General features: G+C 45.4%; 1 protein-coding gene across 1 annotated transcript in view; it reads right to left on the minus strand.

Moving 5' to 3' along the window:
• Nucleotides 1-21,906, minus strand: part of IFT172 (intraflagellar transport 172) — a 649,332-nt gene that overhangs the window by 236,242 nt on the left and 391,184 nt on the right. The window contains exons 29-31 of the mRNA XM_029596359.1: nt 9,286-9,402; nt 8,951-9,093; nt 8,660-8,753 (exon numbers count right to left, since the gene is read on the minus strand). Of these exons, the coding sequence (XP_029452219.1) occupies nt 8,660-8,753; nt 8,951-9,093; nt 9,286-9,402 (354 nt within the window). The remainder of the gene's footprint in view (nt 1-8,659; nt 8,754-8,950; nt 9,094-9,285; nt 9,403-21,906) is intronic.

Below are 21,906 nucleotides of genomic sequence, written 5' to 3' on the forward strand. Positions count from 1 at the left end.
CGACAACTGGGGCCTGTGACTTATCAGCTTCGCCTACCAGCGACATTGCGAATCCATAATTCCTTCCATGTGTCCCTTTTGAAACCCGTGGTCCTCACTTGGCCTTCCCAGAAACCTCCTGATGTACCGCAACTTCAGGCCGAGGATGAGACCATTTACCAGGTACACGAAGTACTGGACGTCCGGAAAAGAGACAAAACATGGGAGTATCTTCTGTCGTGGGAAGGATTTGCACCAGAAGAGAATTCTTGGGAGCCTGCTAAGAACATCCTGGATAAAACTCTTCTTCAGAACTTTCACAATGAACATCCGAGTAAACCCAAGCCTTCCAGAGGGAGGCCTAGAGGAGGGGGTACTGTTATGACCGCCGGCCGCGGCAGTCCGCGACCGGGGCCGACTGTCATGGCTGCTGGCCGCGGCGGGATCTCACACTTACCCGCGGCGTCGGGTCTCCAAAAACGAAGACTGAAGGGAGACCCTGTGGCTCGAGGAATCATGGCATGCTGGGCATGCTCAGTGTGCCAGTCAAAAGTTTCTAGAAACTTTGACAGAAAGTTTTCCGTGATAGGGCTCTGTCAGTGACGTCACCCATATGTGAGGACTAGCATCCTGCTTTTCCTGGGATAAGTAGTGGTTTTTCAAACTTATCTAAGTGGCAGTAAGGTCGCCACTTACCAGAAGTCAAAATTTATCCAGATAAGTGGCATAGTTCAGCTCTACTTGCTCCTAATTCACGACCTCCCCCCCCCACCCCACAATTGAGATGGGTCCTCCATTACTATCTTATAGCATGGCTCTTGAGAAGTCAAGATTAGTTTAAAAAAAATAGTGGGGGGGGGGGGGGGGGAGGGCTACTCATCCTTAATTATCTCCATCTTATTAAAAGCTAGAAAAAAATCAACCTCAATTGCATATTAAAAAAACACAAGTATCATTTTTTTAAGCAGAAATCTTCTAGATCCAGGCAATTGGGAACTCAGCCAAGAGGCATATCAGACAGTAGTCCAGCAAAGGGGCACTATATAGATGGATTTAACAGCAGTATGCACAGATATAAAGATGCATCGTTTCTTCAGCAGTTGGAAAGAACACGGATGCAAAGGAATAGATGCAGTAGTACAGACATGACCAAAGGTGTTCTCCAGTATGTATTTTCACCAAGGTCACACCTTAGGGAAAATAGAGAAGGAGAAAGCTCAAGTTGTGTTAATAGCACCAGATTAAGCAAGGAGGCCATTGTGTGCAGACCTAATGAGGCTACTGCTAAAGTTTCCAGGAGTTACTCCTGAATATTTGATTGATGTGCAATATGAAGGGCAGAGATCTGCTGAAGATTTCTTTCCACCCAAAGAAATAGAAGCTTTGTCTCTATGAATATCCCTTGACTCTGAGTGCTGCCTTGTTTGTTTATATAAGCAACTGCCATTGCAATGTTGCATATAAGTCTCATTGTCTTTCCTATCAGTAAGAGAAGTGAAGTAATGCTAACCTCAGTGCTCAGATTTCTAACCTGTTGATTTACCAAGAAGTTTCTTTGTTAGACCATTGCCCTTGAGCAATGTGATTTTGACAGTGTGCTCCCCAAACTTGCATCTGTTGTTACTATTATCCATGATGGTGGGTCCAGCATAAGCCCTTTTTCTAGGTTCTCTCTGTTCATTTACCAGAGAAAACTTTTCACTGAAATTGGGAGAGGGGGACGGTACTCATAACTTTGTGACTGAGGCAACCAACATGACAGGAGTGAAAACTGTAGAGCAGTGGTCCCCAACCTTTTTTGCACCAGGGACCGGCTTCAAGCAAGAACATTTTTCCATGGCCCGGCAGGGTGGGGTGGGGGTGGGGTAGGGGTGGGGATTTGGTCATATGGGGGCGGGGTTATGGAGGGGGTTGGATTTTAGTGCACACTTATCATTTAATTATGACATTTACAATGTGAATGTGACTCAACTCACCATAGGTTCTCACATGCATGGCACACTGACCCATGATCGTCATGGGGCTAGATGTAAAAGTACAGTTTGTATCCACGGGAACCCCCCTGACCCACAATAATGGATGTAAAGCAGAATTATGACATTCCCCATACAACTCACCCTACAAAAAAGATATTCTGGTTCTGGTGACATCTCAGTAACAGCAACTCAAACTCCTTCTACTTCCAGGCTCAATAGCCCCTACTTATGAAAAGACATCAGTTTACCACCAATGCATGTCCTCTGAGAAAACACAACAAATAAGACCGATATAAACGCTTACATGCTAGCAAAATATCTCATCTCGGTAACAGACACAGAACCGACCTAACATACTCCCAGGATCTGTAGTAATGCACATAAACTAATCCGCACACAGTTACACCTGTATTATGGAATACACTCAAACAGGAGCAACCCTATCTATGAAAAGGCAACACTACAAATATTAAATCAGGTCCTAAAAACCAATACACCTCTTATTAGGAAAACAGAACTAGCAAGCAGCTATAGATCCCCACACAGAAATAATTGTAAAACTATACTAATAAGCAGAATAAATGTTTCAAAACAGCTATGAACAGAATAACATCCAACAATTAAAAACTCATAAAAACTATTAAACATTCTCCAAACACCAATAAAATATTTCAAAAAAGCAGACATGACACAATTAAAATGGCAGTCAAGAAAAATAAACTTAAAAAGCCACCTTTACTTACCCCCTCCAGCAGCTCTCCTACTCCCCTTTTCCCTGCAGGCCGTGGCACTCACCAGAAGCAGCAGTAGAAGCTACTTATGGTCCTCTTCCTTTGTGCCCATGTCTCTCTCACACACACACCATACCAGTCATGCCCCCATGACCAGTTTCTGTCTCTCACACACCAATCATCTCCCAAACAGTCTTTGGCGCACACACACCAGTCACCTTCCTGAACAGTTTCTCTCATGCCATACACACACACACACACACACAGGCTTCCCACTCCCGTGTTCTACTTACATATATGGGCTTCTCACTCTCATAATCACTTTCTCTGTCTCTCTCTCTCACACACACACATACTCACCCACCAGTCTCTCACTCCCATGCTTGTTCTCTCCACATGCACAGGCTTCTCATTCCCATAATCACTTTCTTTCTCTCTCTCACACACACACTCACCAGTCTCTCACTCCCATGTTCTCTTTCAGATATACAGGCTTCTCCCTCCCATGATGTGTCTCACACACACCCATGTTTCTCACTCCCATGCTCACTCTTCACATGCACAGGCTTCTCATTCCCATAATCACTTTATTTCTCTCTCTCTCACACACACATACACACACACCAGTCACCTGATCTCGCTCATGCATATACACACACACACACACACAGGCTTCCCACTCCCATGTTCTCTTTCAGATATACAGGCTTCTCCCTCCCATGCTGTGTCTCACACACACCCAGGTTTCTCACTCTCATGCTCACTCTCTTCACATGCACAGGCTTCTCATTCCCATAATCACTTTCTCTCTGTTACACACACACCAGTCTCTCTCATTTCCATGCTCACTCTCCACGTGCACAGGTTTCTCATTCCCTGAATCACATTCTCTCATATTCACACACACCAGTCTTTTTCTCTCACACACACCGTCACCTTACCAAGCAGTCTCTCTCTCTCATGCATGCACACTCACCCAGGTTTCTCACTCCCATGCTTTCTTTCACCCCCACAACACCAGGCTTCTTACGCCCATGCTTTCCCACATACCCAGACTTCTCACTTCCATGCTTTTTCTCTCTCTCACACACACACACATCAGTCACCTCCCTGACTGTCTCACACTCTCACATACACATCAGTCATCTCCTTGAGTAGTCACTTTCATTGTCTCTCACATACACACACACATCAGCTCAGTGACCAGTCAATCACACACAGGCTGGCTGGCTGCTTCTCTCTCTTTCTCTCACTCACTTCGTCTTCTCCCCCCCACTCCCCCCCGAGCACAAATTGGAGCTGCAGCAGCTCCCGCAGGCCAAGAAAGAAGAATCCCATCGGCCGCGGGAGGCTCATGCTGCTGTCTCCTTTCTCGATTACCGGCTGCTTCTATTGCTCGGGGACCAACGCTGCAGCCGCCGCTGCTACTTTATCACGCGGCACGGCTCTTTCTCCTTCCCGCGCACCGCTCCGTGTATCACTTCCTGTTCCGGGTCACGGGAGGGCGGGGCAGGCGTGGGAAGAAGAAAAGGCCAGCCGCGGGTGCCACAGCTTCTTCTAGCACCGCTGCCATTCCCACTGGGCTTGAATGTGCTGACAGCCCGGCGGCAACGGCAGCGGGAGAGACCAGGAGCGCGCACACACCTGCCGGTGCTTGGCGGCGCCGTGGACCGGCAAAAAACTCCCACGGCCCGGTCCCGGTCCGCGGACCGGTGGTTGGGGACCCCTGCTGTAGAGGACTTATGTGCTCTGGAAAAAGGAACTAAACCTATGGTTGCTGCCACCAGCATTTGAAGATAGTCCTAAGCTCTGGTGGATTCCAAGGCACCAAACCTCCTTACTTGTACGAAAATCTTTATCACACATTTGATTGTTAGAAATACACATCCTACTTTGCTTTCAAATTGAGCTCCCAGATATTCTATTTTCTGGGAGGAATGAAGCTTGCTCTTGGCAAAATTGACTATCCAGCCCAATTTTTTCAAAAAATGCTATTGCTCTCTGACACAATGCTTGCCTCCTGGAGAGATCTGGCACTGATCAACCAATCATCTAGAAATGGGTGGACCATTATCTCTTCTTTTCTTAAATATGCTGCCACCACTACTATAACTTTAGTAAAAGTACTTGGAGCTGTTGCCAACCCAAATAGGAGAGCTTGGTACTGATGTTTCCCAGTTATAAAGAAGCGAAGATATTTCTGATGATTTTCTTGAAATGGGATGTGAAAATAGTTCTCTAATAGATCCAGAGAAGTGAGATACTTGCTTTTTCGTTCTGACAAAATGGTTGAACAAAGCGTATCCATTCGGAAATATAGGACTGTTAAACATTTGTTCACTCCTTTTAAATCCAGAATTGGTCTAAAAGAGCCTTCCTTTTTTTAAATCACAAAGTAAATTGCATAACAACTTTGTCCTTCCTCTTGAGGTGAAACATGACATATTGCTTTTATCATTAGCAATCTGGTTAGCATTGATTAGACTGCAGTTTTCTTTGATGCTGTTGTACATGGTGAAACCATGAAAGAGTGAGATACTGGGGGTTATTAACTCTAAAGAATAACCTTTTTGACGATATTCAAAACGCACTGGTGTGTGGTAATGTGGATCTACTCTTTGTAAAGTAGTTGAAAGCATCCACTATTGGCTTTATCAAAGAGTGGATCCAAAGAACGTCATTGGACATTGTGCTGAGTTGCAGATGCTCTGATTCAGATCTTGTGTTTATAGCCCCTTGAAAGGAATGAAAACTTCCCTTTGCTCTTAAGGGCTGTCTGGTGAACTGATTTGCTGATCTATACTTCTGGAATTGAGGAATTAGCTGCAACATGTGTTCAGGGGCGGATTGGACTATCGGGGGATCAGGCATCCCCTGGTGGGCCGGTCGCTCTGGTCACGTGGTCTGCTGAGCATGGCTGCGACAAAGTTGCCCTCGGCAGACCACGGGGTATCTCCTGGGCCGGTTTTGCCGAAAATTCCCGGGCTGATCTTTTCCTGGAATCCGCCCCTGCCTCTGATAAATCAAAAATATGTTCTTACCCTATCTTCTGATAGTCATTGTGGTTTTGAATCTCCTAGGCATTTAACCAATTCTTCCAGCTCCTCTCTGAACAAAAGCTTTCCTTTGAATGGGCACCCTAGAAAGTTGCATCTTGGAGCAAGAATTAGCAGCCCAATGTTAGAAGCACAGTAATAATCTAGCCCCCACTGGTAAAGCTGATGTTCATGAAGCCATTCTTATTAGATCATAAAGACCGTCTGAAGGATAAGAAGCTGCAGATTCAAGCTGTGCAACTTCTTCACCTTCATTAAACTACTATATCCAGCACAGCAGGGCTCTGGATACATAACTTGTACTTATCACCATCTGAATAGATAAAGTATTTGATGAGAAACCATATCTTTAATAAGAGTTCTATTTTTCTATCTTGAGGCTCTTTGAATGGAGCACTGCTTTCCTCAGGAATAGTTGTTTTTCTGGTCCCTGCTGTGATCACTATATCGCCAGTGGCATCTACATTAAAAGCTCCTGTACCTCTAATGGCAATAGATAAAGCTTAGAGAAAATTTCTCTTACATAAATCTAGACTCCGGTGAGTCCCATTCAGATAAAATCATATTCTCCAGTTCTGAATGGGGCGAGAATGCAATTGATGCCTTACGCACATCCTTTATCATGGGATTCCAATCAGGAGTCTCCTCAGTTCTATATTCTAATAGCCCTAGAGATGTATTTACCTGATTGATTAATGCTGTAATCTCTTCTTTGTGGAATAGCAGATTATGGAGTATTCTTCCCTCTCAGAATAAATTTCCCTTTCCTCTAGATAATCATAACTACTTTCCCTATATTTAACTTTTAAATCCACATTTGGAAATTCTTTTGACTATGGGGAATTTTTATCTAATGATTCTTGGAGAAACTTCATTCTTTTAGGGAGTGTAACAGCAAATAAAGCTATTTGCTCCTGAAACCTTAGTGGCATAGAACCTGAAGTGCCCATTTTCTCATCTTGTTTATTTAATGCACAGACTTGATGAAGGAATTTAAAAAACTCTAGAGAATAATCATTAGAAGCAGGGATGTTATGAGTCCAATCAAGCTTTTTTGAATGTTACACTCAGGGGTTAAAGTTGGAGGGTCCTGCTCTTTGGATTAATATGGCTGGGCAGTGCTGGAGCCTGCTTGAGCCAATTTCAAGATGGCTGCCATTCGAATTTCAACAGGTGAAACCGATACATCAAACATATCATGTTATTTACAGTTTTAAAACTAGTACCAGCCTCAAAAGGGCCTATTTTATGAGAATCTCCTTTCTTTTTAGCACTTTCTGTATCCTTTTCCCCATGGAGGCAGCCCCTGCAAGCTGAACTGATTGCCCCCTGAGACGTCTTGCTGTCAGAGACAGCACAATGGTGGCTTTGTTCTACCATAAGTAGTTGCACTTGCGGTCCAAAATAATAAAGCCTCTCAATTATTTTTTCTTTGCAAAACTTTTTGCCTTACCTTTGCAGGCTCCTGAATTGGGATCTTCCTCTCAGCATTTTTTTGTTTGTTTTTTTAATTAAATCGATTTAAGATCAGCTGATTTTTTAAAAAATGATAGGAATATTAAATATGGAGAGGATCATTTTTCTCAGTTTTTAGCTAGATAGAGTGAAGCTCAACCAATACACCTGTGAATGGTATTGGGTATGTTTTAAATTTGGGTTCGCTATACTGAATAAATTGTCAGGTGCATGACCTGGCTGCCAAAAAGCTTTTGGTCATGTAGCTTTTTTTTCACAAATATTAATCATTGGCTTGAAATAGGATAAAATCAAAACTGATGCTCCATCAGAAATTCACCCATTAGCTGGTAGGAGAGAATACTGACTTTCTTGGGTTCTGTGCTCCGGGTGTATTCTACTGATGTCATAGGCTTATTTAAAAGAAAAGAAAGAATGTACTCTGCCTCCATCAGCTGGGAGGGGGACTGGTGTAGCAGAAAGCAAAGGAAATGATCTTTGAACAAATAGGAGGAGTAGGAAAGTTCCCTGCTGTTATGCCTATCCTTTGAGCCTACCTTTGAGGAAGCATGATACTCCATCGATGTCCAGATACCATAGATGCAGCTCCTGGGTTCTTCAATACCAATGCAGGAGGGTCAGACTTCAATGCCATATTGAAAATTTAATCTAAACAATCTTTTTGTCGTCTCCATGCCTTGGATGACATATTTTGACAAGTGCCACAACCAGACATCATGATCCACACTTAGACATCTCATGTAACTGACATAGAGTCCTTTGATGGACATTGATCAGTCACATCAACGTCATTTCTTGAAGCCGCCGACTCTTTTCTGTGCCATTAACAGGCCTCACCGAGGCAAGGAAAAACTTGAGGCAGTGTGGCATGTCAGAAATGAAACAAAATTTCAAAATGCTAAAATACCTGACAAGAAGCAGCTACTCTAGATTTTTAGCAGATATTGAAGGGACACAAGAAAAAACTGAAGTGTGACAACAAACAATGGAATGCGTCTGACAAGAACCATGGATGAAGAAAAACTGAAGAGGCCCTTCATGTCATTAGTATGGAATGTTCCACATACATTCAGAGACTATTCTAAGGCATTACACAGCTTCCAGAAAAGTCTCTTAATGCAGACTGCCATTGCCTCAGTTAGAGGGACTGTCATCCTGCTTGTCCTTAGAGAAAAAGCATACTTCTTAAATAAATTAGATCAAGACCAAATAAGTAGAAGTGAGTAAAGTGCAGAGAGAGCACTTGGATGGAAAAAATTGGTACTTGTAGGAAACAAATGTGTCGTACAGAGAGAAGACAAGCATAGATAAGCAATATGAGCAAGAGTGTAGGCATGTGGAATACAAAGAGTGTGTGCACTCTGCAATGTGAAAGTCCAAGCATTAACATGTAAGTGATTGGCAGTGGTGGCAAACAGTAGGTGAAAGCATAGACAGCTACCTCATCTTCTAGGAATATAGCATACTTCAGATGGATCTCTGGCATCTTCTGTTTCAGCGACAACCGAGCCAACTCGAAAGCAAAGTCAAAGGAGCTGAAAGTGGTAAAAAGGATCAGTATTAAAGACTTATAATTATACTGCATGCTCACAAACACTTATTACCGTATTTGTAATCTCTGAAACTATTCTGCCATATGCTAAACTTTAACCTAATAACTTCTAGTTCTAATCCACTATATCAAAAGCATTAACATTCCTACAGCTTCCAAAGGGACCTGTTATATACTCACCAGTTATCAGCTGCATAGTCAATGGCAGTTTCCAGGAGACCAAACTTATTAAGAAGTTTTACAGCAGCCTCTCCTCCTAGGCTTTTTGCCCATAGGTATGCAACATGTTTATGGGCATTTGTGCCACCATGGGCTTTAGCAACCTGGCAAAGAGTGAGAAAAGCAAAAGATAGTCAAACTCATTCTTGTCTCAAAAGTTCATTCAACTTAGTATTGATGCTCGCCTTGCCACAAGTGCCCTATCAATAGTATCTGATGTGCATATGAGGAAGATGAAGAGTTAATGGGAATGCCTACACATTAGTTGCTCACTTATTGAAGAACCAACTCCTTACCCGATAGGCTTCTTCCCACATATCAGTCACACGATACATGTTCACTGTTGCCTTCCATTCTTTGGCTTCCAGGTAGTGATATTCTGCTTCTCGAAATCGTCCCTCAGCCTCCAGCTCCTGTAGCATCACAGACAAAAGAGAGAATTGTTAAGGGGCACTAGGATCAATTTAACCAATGCACCCTAATCCTGACCTGTACTGAGCTCTTCAAACAGATCTAGAAACACATCTCAGTAATGTCTTGGAGCACCCTTTGCTATTCCAAAACAGAGGTCCCCTATAAAACACTGCTAATGCACATCTGTACTAACCTGAAATAGCCCTTTATATCCCAGTGCAGGGTCTTGGACAGCATCAAAATCTTGACTTAGAACATACATGAAAGCATAAGGCTTGCTTTACTGAGTCAATTCCAAGATCCATCCAGCACAGTATCCTGTTTTTAACAGTGGCCAATCCAGGTCACAAGTACCAGGCAGGATCCTAAAATGTGGATACATTTCATATTGCTTATCCCAGGCATTTCCCCAAGTCCACGTTAATAATGGTTTATGGACTTTTCTTCCAGGAATTTGTCCAGCAACACTAAGAGCTTTTACCACATCCTCTGGCAACAAATTCCAAAGTTTAATTATATGTTGAGTAAAAATAATGTTTTCTATTATTTGTATTAAATGTATTACCTAGTAACTTCATTGCATTTTTTGAAAGAATAAGCAACCAATTCGTGTTTACCTATTCGACTATACTCATTTTATAAACCTCTATCATATCTCCCCTCAGCTGTCTCTTCTACAAGCTAAAGAACCCTAACTTCTTTAGCCTTTCCTCACAGAGGAATTGTTCTATCCCCTTTATCATTTGGTTACCATTCTCTGTACCTTTTCTAATTCTGCTATATCTTTTCTGAGATGTGGTGACTAGAAATGCACACATGGACCACACCTTAAGTATTTTGTGAATTCTGGTCACCACATCTCAGAAAAGATATAGCAGAATTAGAAAAGGTACAAAGAGTAGCACACATAATGATAAAGGGGATGGAACGACTGCCTGTTGCTTTAATACATGGGCAAACCTCTATTGATGGACCTTGGACTTCACCTGCTGCTGTACACCCTATTAGTCTAATATTAGGACCGAACCTAGTTTTCCCAATGCACTTCAGTGCTGCATAACTGCTCTTCTTTTCTGGTAAGGAGAAATTAAGATTTACCTGATAATTTCCTTTTCTTTACTTCTGCTACATCAGTCAAAAATATGTGGGTTAAGTCCCCTCATCCAGCAGTTGGAGGCAGAGTTGTTTTTTGGTGACATTACCTGTATGTGTGTCATGAATGGAACCAGATATAGCAGAGTTGCTTACCTGTAACAGGTGTTCTCCCAGGACAGCAGGATGTAGTCCTCACATGTGGGTGACGTCAGAATATGGAGCCCTATCATGGAAGACTTTTCTGTCAAAGTTTCTAGAAATTTTGACTGGCACACTGAGCATGCCCAGCATGCCATAATCCCTGTAGCCACAGGGGTCTCCCTTCAGTCTCGTTTGTAGCAAAAAGTGCGAGCGAAAAAATAAACTAATAAAATGGATTCAGACCCAACTCCGCGGGGTGGTGGGTGGGTTTTGTGAGGACTACATCCTGCTGTCCTGGGAGAACACCTGTTACAGGTAAGCAACTCTGCTTTTTCCCAGGACAAGCAGGATGGTAGTCCTCACATGTGGGTGATTAGAGGTCTAGAACGGGTAGATGTGAATCGTTTTTTTACTCTTTCGGATAATAGAAAGACTAGGGGGCACTCCAAGAAGTTAGCATGTGGTTCTTTTAAAACTAATCGGAGAAAGTTCTTTTTCACTCAATGCACAATTAAACTCTGGAATTTATTGCCAGAAGATGTGGTTAGTGTAGTTAGTATAGCTGTGTTTAAAAAAGGATTGGATAAGTTCTTGGAGAAGAAGTCCATTACCTGCTATTAATTAAGTTGACTTAGATAATAACCACTGCTATTACTAGCAACGGTAACATGGAATAGACTTAGTTTTTGGGTACTTGCAGGTTCTTATGGCCTGGATTGGCCACTGTTGGAAACAGGATGCTGGGCTTGATGGACCCTTGGTCTGACCCAGAATGGCATGTTCTTATGTTCTTATTACAGGCTGACTCATATTTATTTGGACCAACAGCATACAACTTGTGCAAGAGGCACAAAAACTGGTGTACTGTTGGGAAAAATGAGGCAGCCTGAAAATCACAGATGGATGTGGAAGGAGTTGGAATTATACTGTGAACAAGTTCTTCAAGACGGATTGGCGAAAGGCAGAGTCTTGACGTCCTCCTTCTCCAGGCAGTAATGTGCTGGAAATGTGTGAAAAGAGCTCCATGTTGCAGCTTTACAGATCTCAGCAATCGGTACTGAACAATAGTATGCTACTGAGGTTGCCATGGCTTTTACTGAGTGCACCTTCACTCGTCCCTGGAGTGGAAGGCCTGCTTTTTCATAGCAGAATTTGATACAGTCTGCTAGCCATTTGGAGAGTTTGTTTGCCCACTGCAACTCCCTGTTTGTTTTTATCGAAAGAAACAAAGAGTTGGGTGGATTTCCCATGGACTGCAGTGCAGTCTAGGTAAAATACAAGTGCACGTTTACAGTTCAAGATGTGTAAAACTCTCTTGCCCTGGTGAGGGTGAGGCCTTGGGAAAAAGGTAGGTAAGACTATAGACTGATTCAGGAGAAAGTCAGTTACCACCTTAGGAAGGAATTTAGGGTGAGTACAGAGTACCACTTGGTCATGGAGGAACCTTGTGTAGGGTGAGTATGTGACAAGTGCTTGTAACTCACTAATCCTTCGGGCAGATGTAATGGCTACTAGGAAAAGAACTTTCCATGTAAGGAATTTAACATCATAGGAGTGCAAAGGCTCAAACGGGGAACGCATAAGCCTTGTAAGTACTACGTTTAGGTCCCATTCGGTAACTGGTGGCCGTAGAGGGGGCTTAAGTTGTAAAAGGCCCCTCATAAACCGACTCACAAGGGGCTGCGCAGTGATCGGGGCATTGCCTACTTCCTTGTAGTACGCTGAGATGGCACTGAGTTATCCCTGTAGTGAGGAAGTCTGGAGACCAGAGTCTGAAAGGTGCCAGAGGTAGTCTAACAGAGATGGAGTGGTGCAGGAAAAGGGGTCGATACCTTTTTGCGTGCACCACGTGGTAAATAGTTTCCACTTAGAAAGATAGGATTTTCATGTGGAAGGCTTTCGTGAAGCTACAAGCACTTGAGAAATCTTAGTTGAAAGATTGAGCGGTTGTAGGATCAGGCTTTCAACATCCAGGCTATGAGGGACAGGATCTGAAGGTTCGGGTGGCGTAACATGCCATGGGTCTGAGTTATGAAACTGGGTGCTGTGCCCAGGCGAATTGGTTCTCGGATGGAGAGGTCAAGAAGCATGGGAAACCATACTTGTCGAGGCCAATGTGGGGCTTGAGTATCAGTGACCCTTTGTCCTGTTGTATTTTCACGAGAATTTTGGCTATCAGCAGTATCGGGAGATACGCGTATAGGAGGCCTGGGTACCAGGGGCGAGGGAAGGCATCTATGGTTAAATTGTTTTTCTGCCTGTGCAGGGAGCAGAACCTGTCCACTTTGTGATTCAGGTTGGATGCTAAGAGGTCAATTGTTGGTTGACCCCAACGCTGGAAGATTCTCCTCGTTACCACAGGATCCAGAGACCACTCGTGGAGATAGAACTGTCGACTGAGGCGATCTGCTACTATGTTCTGTATGCCTGCGAGATAAGTGGCCCAGAGATGCATGGAGTGTGCAAGGGCCCAGGCCCAGATCTGCACAGCTTCTTGGCAGAGGAGATAAGAGCCTGTGCCTCTCTGCTTGTTTAAGTACTACATTGCAACTGGGTTGTCTGTTTGTATGAGAACAGTCTTGTAGGAAAGGCAGTCCTTGAACGCATATAGAGCATAACATATAGCTCGAAGCTCTAGGAAGTTAATTTGATACCGTGCTTCGAGCTGTGTCCAAGTACCTAGTTTGTAGATTGTTCACATGAACTCCCCAACCCAGGTTAGATGCGTCTGTGGTTAAGGTTACTTGTGGAACTGTTGCTGGAAGTCTAGACCTGTCAGCAAGTTGGCTTTGTTTGACCACCAGAGAAGTGATAGACGCAGCTGGTGGGTTACATGGACTTGGGATGAAAGAGGTTGAGTGGCTTGGAGCCACTGAGATTTCAAAGTCCATTGAGTTATTCTCATGGCCAGCCTGGCCATAGGTGTGACGTGTACTGTGGAAGCCATGTGACCCAGCAATGTAAGGAATCGAAGGGCTGAAGCTGTTTTCTTTGTGTGCAGAGATGTAGCTAGTTTGGAGAGTATGTCTGCACGGTTGTTGGGTAGGAAGGCCTTTGCGACTGTGGTGTCCAAATCTGCTCCGAAGAAGGTAAGGAGGTGAGATGGAATCAAGTGGGATTTCTGGTAATTGATGAGAAACCCTAACGAGTGTAGCAGCTTGATAATGAGCTGTAGAGCGTTGAGAGCTCCTTGTTTGGATTGGCTCTTGAATAGCCAGTCATTCAGGTAAGGAAACACATGTATGCTGTTTTTGCGCAGATGGGCGGCAGCCACTGCTAGGCATTTTGTAAACACCCGGGGTGCCGAGGCAAGTCCGAAAGGCAGAACCCGGTACTCTAAATGTTGATGCCCCACTATAAAGCGCAGATATTTGTGATGTCGGGATATGGGAATGGGCGCATAGGTGTCTTAAAGATCCAGAGAATAGAGCCAGTCTCTTTGTTGTAGAAGGGGAAGCATGGTGCCTAGGGACACCATCCTGAATTTTTCTTTTTGTAGAAATTTGTTGAGATTACGGAGGTCTAGGATGGGTCGGAGGCCGCCTGATTTCTTTGGAATTAGAAAGTAGCGGGAGTACAACCCTTTGCCCTGCTGTGCCAGGGGAAGAGTCTCCACAGCCCTGGCGCTCAGGAGGGTGGACAGTTCTGACTCTAGAAGGATTGCATGATCTCTTTTGATCCACAGTGGATTGGGTGGTGAATCAGAAGGTACCATGAGGAAATTTAGAGGGTATTCGTGGGTTAGGATGAGTATTACTCATTGGTCGGTTGTAATGCAGCGCCAGTTGGTGATAAAGTGGTGTAGCTGCCCTCCTACAGGCAATTCTGGTCTTGGATTGGTAGAGTGGCTGCTGTTTTCTGGACAGATTTCAAAATCCAGAGGCTGGGCCCATTTGCAGGGCTGGCTGAGATCTGGACATTTTGGCCTGCCGTGGATGTGATCTCTGAGGTGGTTTAGCTGGTCTCATGTGAGATGTAGGTATGTAATATTTGCATGAACGATAAAAGGGTCTTCTCGGGTCCCTTCTTGCGGTGTTTTCAGCAGAGGAGGGAGTCTCGGCAGTCACTGTGGAGAGCTGATGCAGGGTCTCATGAAGATCTTTTAGTTGAGCCACTGTGTCTTGTATCTTGTTGCCAAAGAGATTATCTCCAGTATACGGGAGATCAGCGAGCTTGTCCTGGACTTCTGTTCACAAGTCAGATGCCTTAAGCCAGGCCCATCTTCTGGCACTGATTCCTGTTGCTGATAAGCGAGACGCCGTCTCAAAGGAATCATATGCAGCTCTGACTTCATGTTTTCCTGCCTCAAGGCCTTTGTGGAGAATGGCAGTGAGGTGTTCTTGCTGCTGAGGGAGAGAGTCCGCTATTCCTTGGACCTGTTTTCACAGGTTCCTCTGTATTGTGTCATGTATAACTGATAGGCAGCTATACGTGACACTAACATAGAACCCTGAAAGACCTTTCGACCCAAACCATTCAAGAAATGTTGGTCGTTTCCAGGGGGAGCTGAAGAATGGGGGCACAGTCTTTTTGCCTTCTGCGCAGATTCCACTACCACTGATTGGTGGGGTAGCTGTGGTTTCTGAAACCCTGGAGTATGCTGGACCAGATAAGTTGCATCTGTCTTTCTATTAACTGGTTGGACAATGCAAGGATGCTCCCATAGGCGATGTTGCAGATCCAAGAGTACTTCGTGGACGGGAATGGCCATAATTTCTTTGGGGGTAACTACAAATTGAAGGACTTCCAATGTCTTGTGACATGTGTCCTCTTCTGTGACTAGGTCAAAAGGGATGGTCTCTGGAATTTCCTTTATGAAATTAGCAAAGGAGAGGTGTTCTGGAGGAGATGGCCTGAGAGTATGTCCTCTATAGAAGTGTCAGTGTCAACATCCTCCCATGGATCATGCGGGGTCTCTGGCGGAGAGCCCGAGGGAGGGAAAATTCTTGATACTCCAGGACGTACAGGCATCGATGGAGGCCTCTATGGAGGATGCGGCGGCACCGATGGAGCCTTAGGCGGCATCGATGGCATCGGAGGGAACCGTGGGTGATTCGATCCCGAGCCCCGTCGGACCAGGAACCGGTTCCGGCATCGTTGGAAGCGGAGCTGGAAGAGGACTAGAGTCCGTACCTTCATCCTCCGAGGACCCCGGAATGGGTATCGGGGGTTTCGAAGACTCAGTAGGTCGTCTTGGTACCAATGGCCCAGGTTGGGTCGGAAGGGCACCGATGAGTGTATCCAAGCGGTCGAGCAACGGTGTGAAGAACGATGGCTCTGGTGTCTGTGCTGGTATGGGGGCCGGCATCAATGGTGGATGAAGGTTCCAGAGGGCATCGAGGACCGCCTGTCGGACAAGTATGTCCAGCTCCTCCCTCGAAGCTGGTATAGGTAACACAGCTGCAGGGGGAGGCAGGCTAGGCGCTACTGGCACCTCCACAGGAATCTGTGGGGGATCAGTATCCGGCACCGATATTGGTGGGGATCGCCTTGGTGTCTCGGGTGCAGAGGAGGTTGGAGGCTCCTCTACCCGTGTCCTCTTCGCCATCGGCTCGATAGCCATCGAAGCCGATGCGGTATTGGTGCCGGCACCGGGCTTGGGATCGCGTCTGTGCCGGTGCTTCCCTCGGTACTCGGTCCGGTCTTTCTCCGGCACCAAGGAGGACAATGCCGATGCCCTGGATGTTGTCGGTGATGGACGGTCACCGCTGCCTTGCTGATCCCGGCGAGGTTTATCAATGGATTTTGTCGATGTTCCTGCAAGTGATGGCTAGGTGATCGATGGAGTTGGCTTTATCTTGAAAAGGGACTCCATCTTGTCCAGGCGGGCACGCCTGCCCTTCGGGGTCATTTGAGCACAGCTAGGGCATCGACAAACATTGTGTGATGAGCCGAGGCACAACACACAGACATCATGCTGGTCAGTAATCGACATGGTTCGCGGACACTCCAGGCATTTTCTAAAGACTGTCTCCATGGTGGAAAAAAAAGGGGCCGCGAAAACGGTTGGTGGCCTGCGGGAACCGAGGACAGGATAGCAGGAACCGACCAAAGATGGTGGAAATTACTCACCGAGCGACGAGAAAAGGATGTCGTGATGGGAGACCCCTTTGAGGGAACTTTTTTGTGAAGAAAACTTCAATTTTTTCCGTGAGGAAAAGTAGTGAGAAAAATCTCACAGAGCTCCTAACCACGAGGCAAACTGCAGCGTGGAAAAAAAGAGACTGAAGGGAGACCCCTGTGGCTACAGGGATTATGGCATGCTGGGCATGCTCAGTGTGCCAGTCAAACGTTCTAGAAACTTTGACAGAAAAGGTTTCTGTGATAGGGCTCCGTCTGCTGACGTCACCCACATGTGAGGACTACCATCCTGCTTGTCCTGGGAGAAAGCCAGTATACTACTGTCAAAAGCTAAATTTAAACTACAGCAACTAGCCAGCACAAAAATATTAAAACTGAAATCTAAAATTTTGACCTAATCTCAACAAAAACACAATAATGTAACAACTTTACTTTCATTGAGATAAATTATCAATTTATACTATGAGACACACTTTTTAACTAATAAATCTAGTCTTAAATCCTTAGAGGAATGAAAAATCTCCTCAAACCATTTCCTCCTTTTATTATAAAATTTAGTCAATCAGAACTCATTCTCACAGACAGGCCGATGCAATAAAACATGCGGGAGAGCTGGTACGCTCCAAGGCGAGCGCCCGCTCTCCCGACGTACGCCCAGGCACCTCTCCTAGGCATGTGATTTTTTTTAAATTAGAGCCCACTCTAATAAGGAGGCTAGTGCGTCCCTAGTGCCTCCTTATTAGCGGAAGTGGTGGCTGTCAGTGGGTCCGACAACTGGCGCTTAATTTTACCGGCGTCGGTTGTCGAACCTGCTGACAGCCATGGGTTTGGAAAATGGACGCAGCAAAATTGAGCATCCGTTTTTGAACCTGCCGACCGGTGGGCAGTTTTGTTTTTTTTTTTATTTGGTACCTCCGACTTAATATTGCCATGATATTAAGTTGGAGGGTGTACAGAAAAGCAGTTTTTTCTGCTTTTCTGTACAATTTCCCAGTGCTTTTGAAGAGTAAAATTACCCTTTACATATGCAAACTGGGCTACCTCTCAGGCCGAGCGCACCGTTCTGTATTGGCCTGAGAGGTAGCCTAACTTGGACATCCCAGGGTGGACTTCTTGACTGGGGTAGCAGAAGTAAAGAAAAGGAAATTATCAGGTAAGTCTTAATTTACCTTTCCTTGTCCTTCTGCTTCTCCAGCCAAGAATATGTGGGATGGGGCCAAGATGGCGGATGTGTGAAGAGTTGGATCAGAGCTCTCTCTTCTCAATTACCCAGCGCCCCCCAACCGAGCTAAATCCACCAGCAGCACATCTTCCAGGCTCCCCTGCCCCTCTACAGGGCTCAGGTGCACTGGAGAAAGCCGTGGGGGGAGTCCCCCAGCCCACCTGAAAGCATTGCCAAGTCTGCCGGGGAACCTAAAATGGCCGCTATTCCTGTGCTGGCCGAGGCCGAAGACCCGACGTGGGAAACCCCGTCCCCTACAGCAACCCTATGGGTGGCGGAAGAAAGCCCGATGTGCTGGTGTTTCGCAGGGGGAAGAAAAGGCCCCTCATCACCCGAAACACTTGCCGAGAAACATAGAAACATAGAAATGACGGCAGAAGAAGACCAAATGGCCCATCTAGTCTGCCCAGCAAGCTTCACACATATTTTCTCTCATACTTATCTGTTTCTCTTAGCTCTTGGTTCTATTTCCCTTCCACCCCCACCTTTAATGTAGAGAGCAGTGATGGAGCTGCATCCAAGTGAAATATCTAGCTTGATCAGTTTGGGGTAGTAGCCGCCGCAATAAGCAAGCTGCACCCATGCTTATTTGTTTTACCCAGACTATGTTATTAGCCCTTATTGGTTGTTTTTCTTCTCCCCTGCCGTTGAAGCAGGGAGCTATGCTGGATATGCGTGACGTATAAGTCTTCTCCCATGCCGTTGAAGCAGAGAGCCATGCTGGATGTGCATCGAAAGAGAAGTATCAGGCACATTTGATTTGGGGTAGTAACCGCCGTAACAAGCCAGCTACTCCCCGCTTTGTGAGTGAGAACCCTCTTTTCTTCTCCCCTGCCGTTGAAGCAGAGAGCTCTGCTGGATGTGTGAAGTATCAGTTTTTCTTCTCCCCTGCCGTTGAATCAGAGAACTATGCTGTATATGCATTGAAAGTGAAGTATCAGGCTTATTTGATTTGGGGTAGTAACCGCCGTAACAAGCCAGCTACTCCCCTCTTTGTGAGTGTGAATCCTTTTTTCCACATTTCCTCTTGCTGTTGAAGCTTAGAGCGATGTTGGAGTCAAGCCTGTGTATGTTTATTTAATAAGGGTATTGACTCCAGGCAGTAGCCATCATTCTGGCGAGTCACCCACTCTTCATTGGCAGCCTCTTGACTTTATGGATCCACAGTGTTTATCCCATGCCCCTTTGAAGTCCTTCACAGTTCTGGTCTTCACCACATCCTCCGGAAGGGCATTCCAGGCATCCACCACCCTCTCCGTGAAGAAATACTTCCTGACATTGGTTCTGAATCTTCCTCCCTGGAGCTTCAAATCGTGACCCCTGGTTCTGCTGATTTTTTTCCTTTGGAAAAGGTTTGTCGTTGTCTTTTGATCATTACCACCTTTCAAGTATCTGAAAGTCTGTATCATATCACCTCTGCTCCTCCTTTCCTCCAGGGTGTACATATTTAGATTCTTCAATCTCTCCTTGTACGTCATCCGATGAAGATCCTCCACCTTCCTGGTCGCCCTTCTCTGTACCGCCTCCATCTTGTCTTTGTCTTTTTGAAGGTACGGTCTCCAGAACTGAACACAGTACTCCAGGTGAGGCCTCACCAAGGACCTGTACAAGGGAATAATCACTTCCCTTTTCTTACTCGATATTCCTCTCTCTATGCAGCCCAGCATTCTTCTGGCTTTAGCTATCGCCTTGTCGCATTGTTTCGCCGACTTCAGATCATTAGACACCATCACCCCAAGGTCCCTCTCCTGCTCCGTGCACATCAGCCTTTCCCCCCCCATCGAATACAGTTCATTTGGATTTCCACTCCCCATATGCATGACTTTGCACTTCTTGGCATTGAATCTCAGCTGCCATATCTTCGACCACTCTTCCAGTTTCCTTAGATCCCGTCTCATTCTCTCCACTCCTTCCGGCGTGTCCACTCTGTTGCAGATCTTAGTGTCATCCGCAAAAAGACAAACCTTACCTTCTATCCCGTCCGCAATGTCGCTCACAAAGATATTGAACAGGACCGGTCCCAACACCGATCCTTGCGGTACACCACTTAAAACCGCTCTCTCTTCAGAGAAGGTTCCATTTACCATCACACATTGTCTTCTGTCCGTCAACCAATTTGCAATCCAGGTCACCACCTCGGCACTCACTCCCAAGCTTCTCGTTTTATTCACCAGTCTCCTGTGCGGAACCGTATCAAAAGCTTTGCTGAAATCCAAGTATATGATATCGAGCGCTCTTCCTCTATCCAATTCCTTGGTTACCCAGTCAAAAAAGTCAATCAGATTTGTCTGACAGGATCTTCCTCTGGTGAATCCATGCTGCCTCTGGTCCATCAATTCTCCGGACTGTAGATAGTTCACTATTCTCTCTTTCAACAGTGACTCCATTACTTTTCCCACCACTGAAGTGAGGCTAACCGGTCTGTAGTTACCAGCCTCCTCTCTGTTCCCACTCTTGTGAAGTGGGACCACCACCGCTCTTCTCCAATCACTCGGCACCACACCCGTTTCTAGGGATCTATTGAACAGGTTGCACAGCGGTCCCGCCAGCACATCTCTGAGCTCCCTCAATATCCTTGGATGAATCCCATCAGGCCCCATGGCTTTGTCCACTTTCAGATTCTTTAGCTCTTCCCATACATTATCTACTGTAAATGGATTTTCCTCTGTTCCGCTTCCCTCCAGTTTCTTGTTGTGTAGAGATGGTCCTTCTCCAGGATCTTCTTTAGTGAACACAGAGCTGAAGTATTCGTTTAATATTTCTGCCATTTCTTCGTCTCCCTCCACACATTGATCATTTCCACCTTTCAATTTCACTATACCACTTTGGACCTTTCTCTTTTCGCTGATGTATCTGAAAAATGTTTTGTCACCATATTTTATCTCCTTGGCAATCCTCTCTTCCGCTTGACTTTTTGCCAACTTGATTAATTTCTTTGTCTCCCTCAGTTGATACAAATATTCTTCTTTGTGCTCCTTCCTTTGGGATCTTTTGTATTTCTTGTATGCAGTTCTTTTAGCTTTAATTTTGTCAGCCACCTCCTTTGAGAACCAGATAGGTTTCATTTTTCTTTTGCTTTTCTTTACATTTCTAACATATAGAGCAGTTGCCTATATGAAGAGAAGAGAGAGAGAAGGCTGAGGTGGGCAGGAATTGCGGCAGGCCCAACCGCGAATATGGAGTCCAGCAAGACCATCCCCCGAAAAACGCCACCCCGATAGCGAAAACGCCGCCCGTAGAGCCCGGGAGAGGCTCGCCCTGCTGCAGCTGCTTCCTGTTGAAACAGTTTTTTGTTGTTTTTTTTTTTTTTTAACTTTACAAAAATAACAGAGCCTCTGCTCTCCTAAGGCCAAAGGGAACTGTCCAGCTTCAGCTCAGCCTGAAAGCTAGGACAGAGCGCCCTAAAAACAAAAAGCAGCTGCCCCGAGCTGAAAAGCCACCTAGGCAGCCTCATGAAGGGAGGGATCTGGACCACCAGACTTGCACCTCACGGATGGGAGCAGGATCGAGCGTACAAAAAGGTCACCAACCTCCAGCTCATCCACCTCAACCAAACAGGGAAGGGTTCCCCCAGAGAACCCGACCCCTGGGAGAAATGCTCCTGAGAAAAAGAAACAGAAACAGAAAAAGACCGAAAAATCACCAGAAACTGCAGGTGAATGCACCAGCCACCATCTGCTGGAGACAGAGAAATACTGAGGAACTGCAGGTGGCACTAGTGCTTATCAAGCAGTGTCAGTTAAACTTTCTGTGTCTCCATCTGCTGGCATGGATGCATAAACCAGGAGTCTGGAATGATCCGGGTATGTACAGGGAACTGTCTTTTAATTTCCAGTCTCGATACTCCAGTGATATATCCCTCTGCACATTCAAGGAGTTTGTCCACAAACAGAAAACTTACCATTATTTTCAGGTGAATTTTTTAAAAGAGTTATGCATGTAAATGTAACATACTATTGTAGTA

The sequence above is a fragment of the Rhinatrema bivittatum genome, chromosome 3 (assembly GCF_901001135.1).
Source record: "Rhinatrema bivittatum chromosome 3, aRhiBiv1.1, whole genome shotgun sequence".
In the NCBI taxonomy this organism is placed as follows: domain Eukaryota; kingdom Metazoa; phylum Chordata; class Amphibia; order Gymnophiona; family Rhinatrematidae; genus Rhinatrema; species Rhinatrema bivittatum.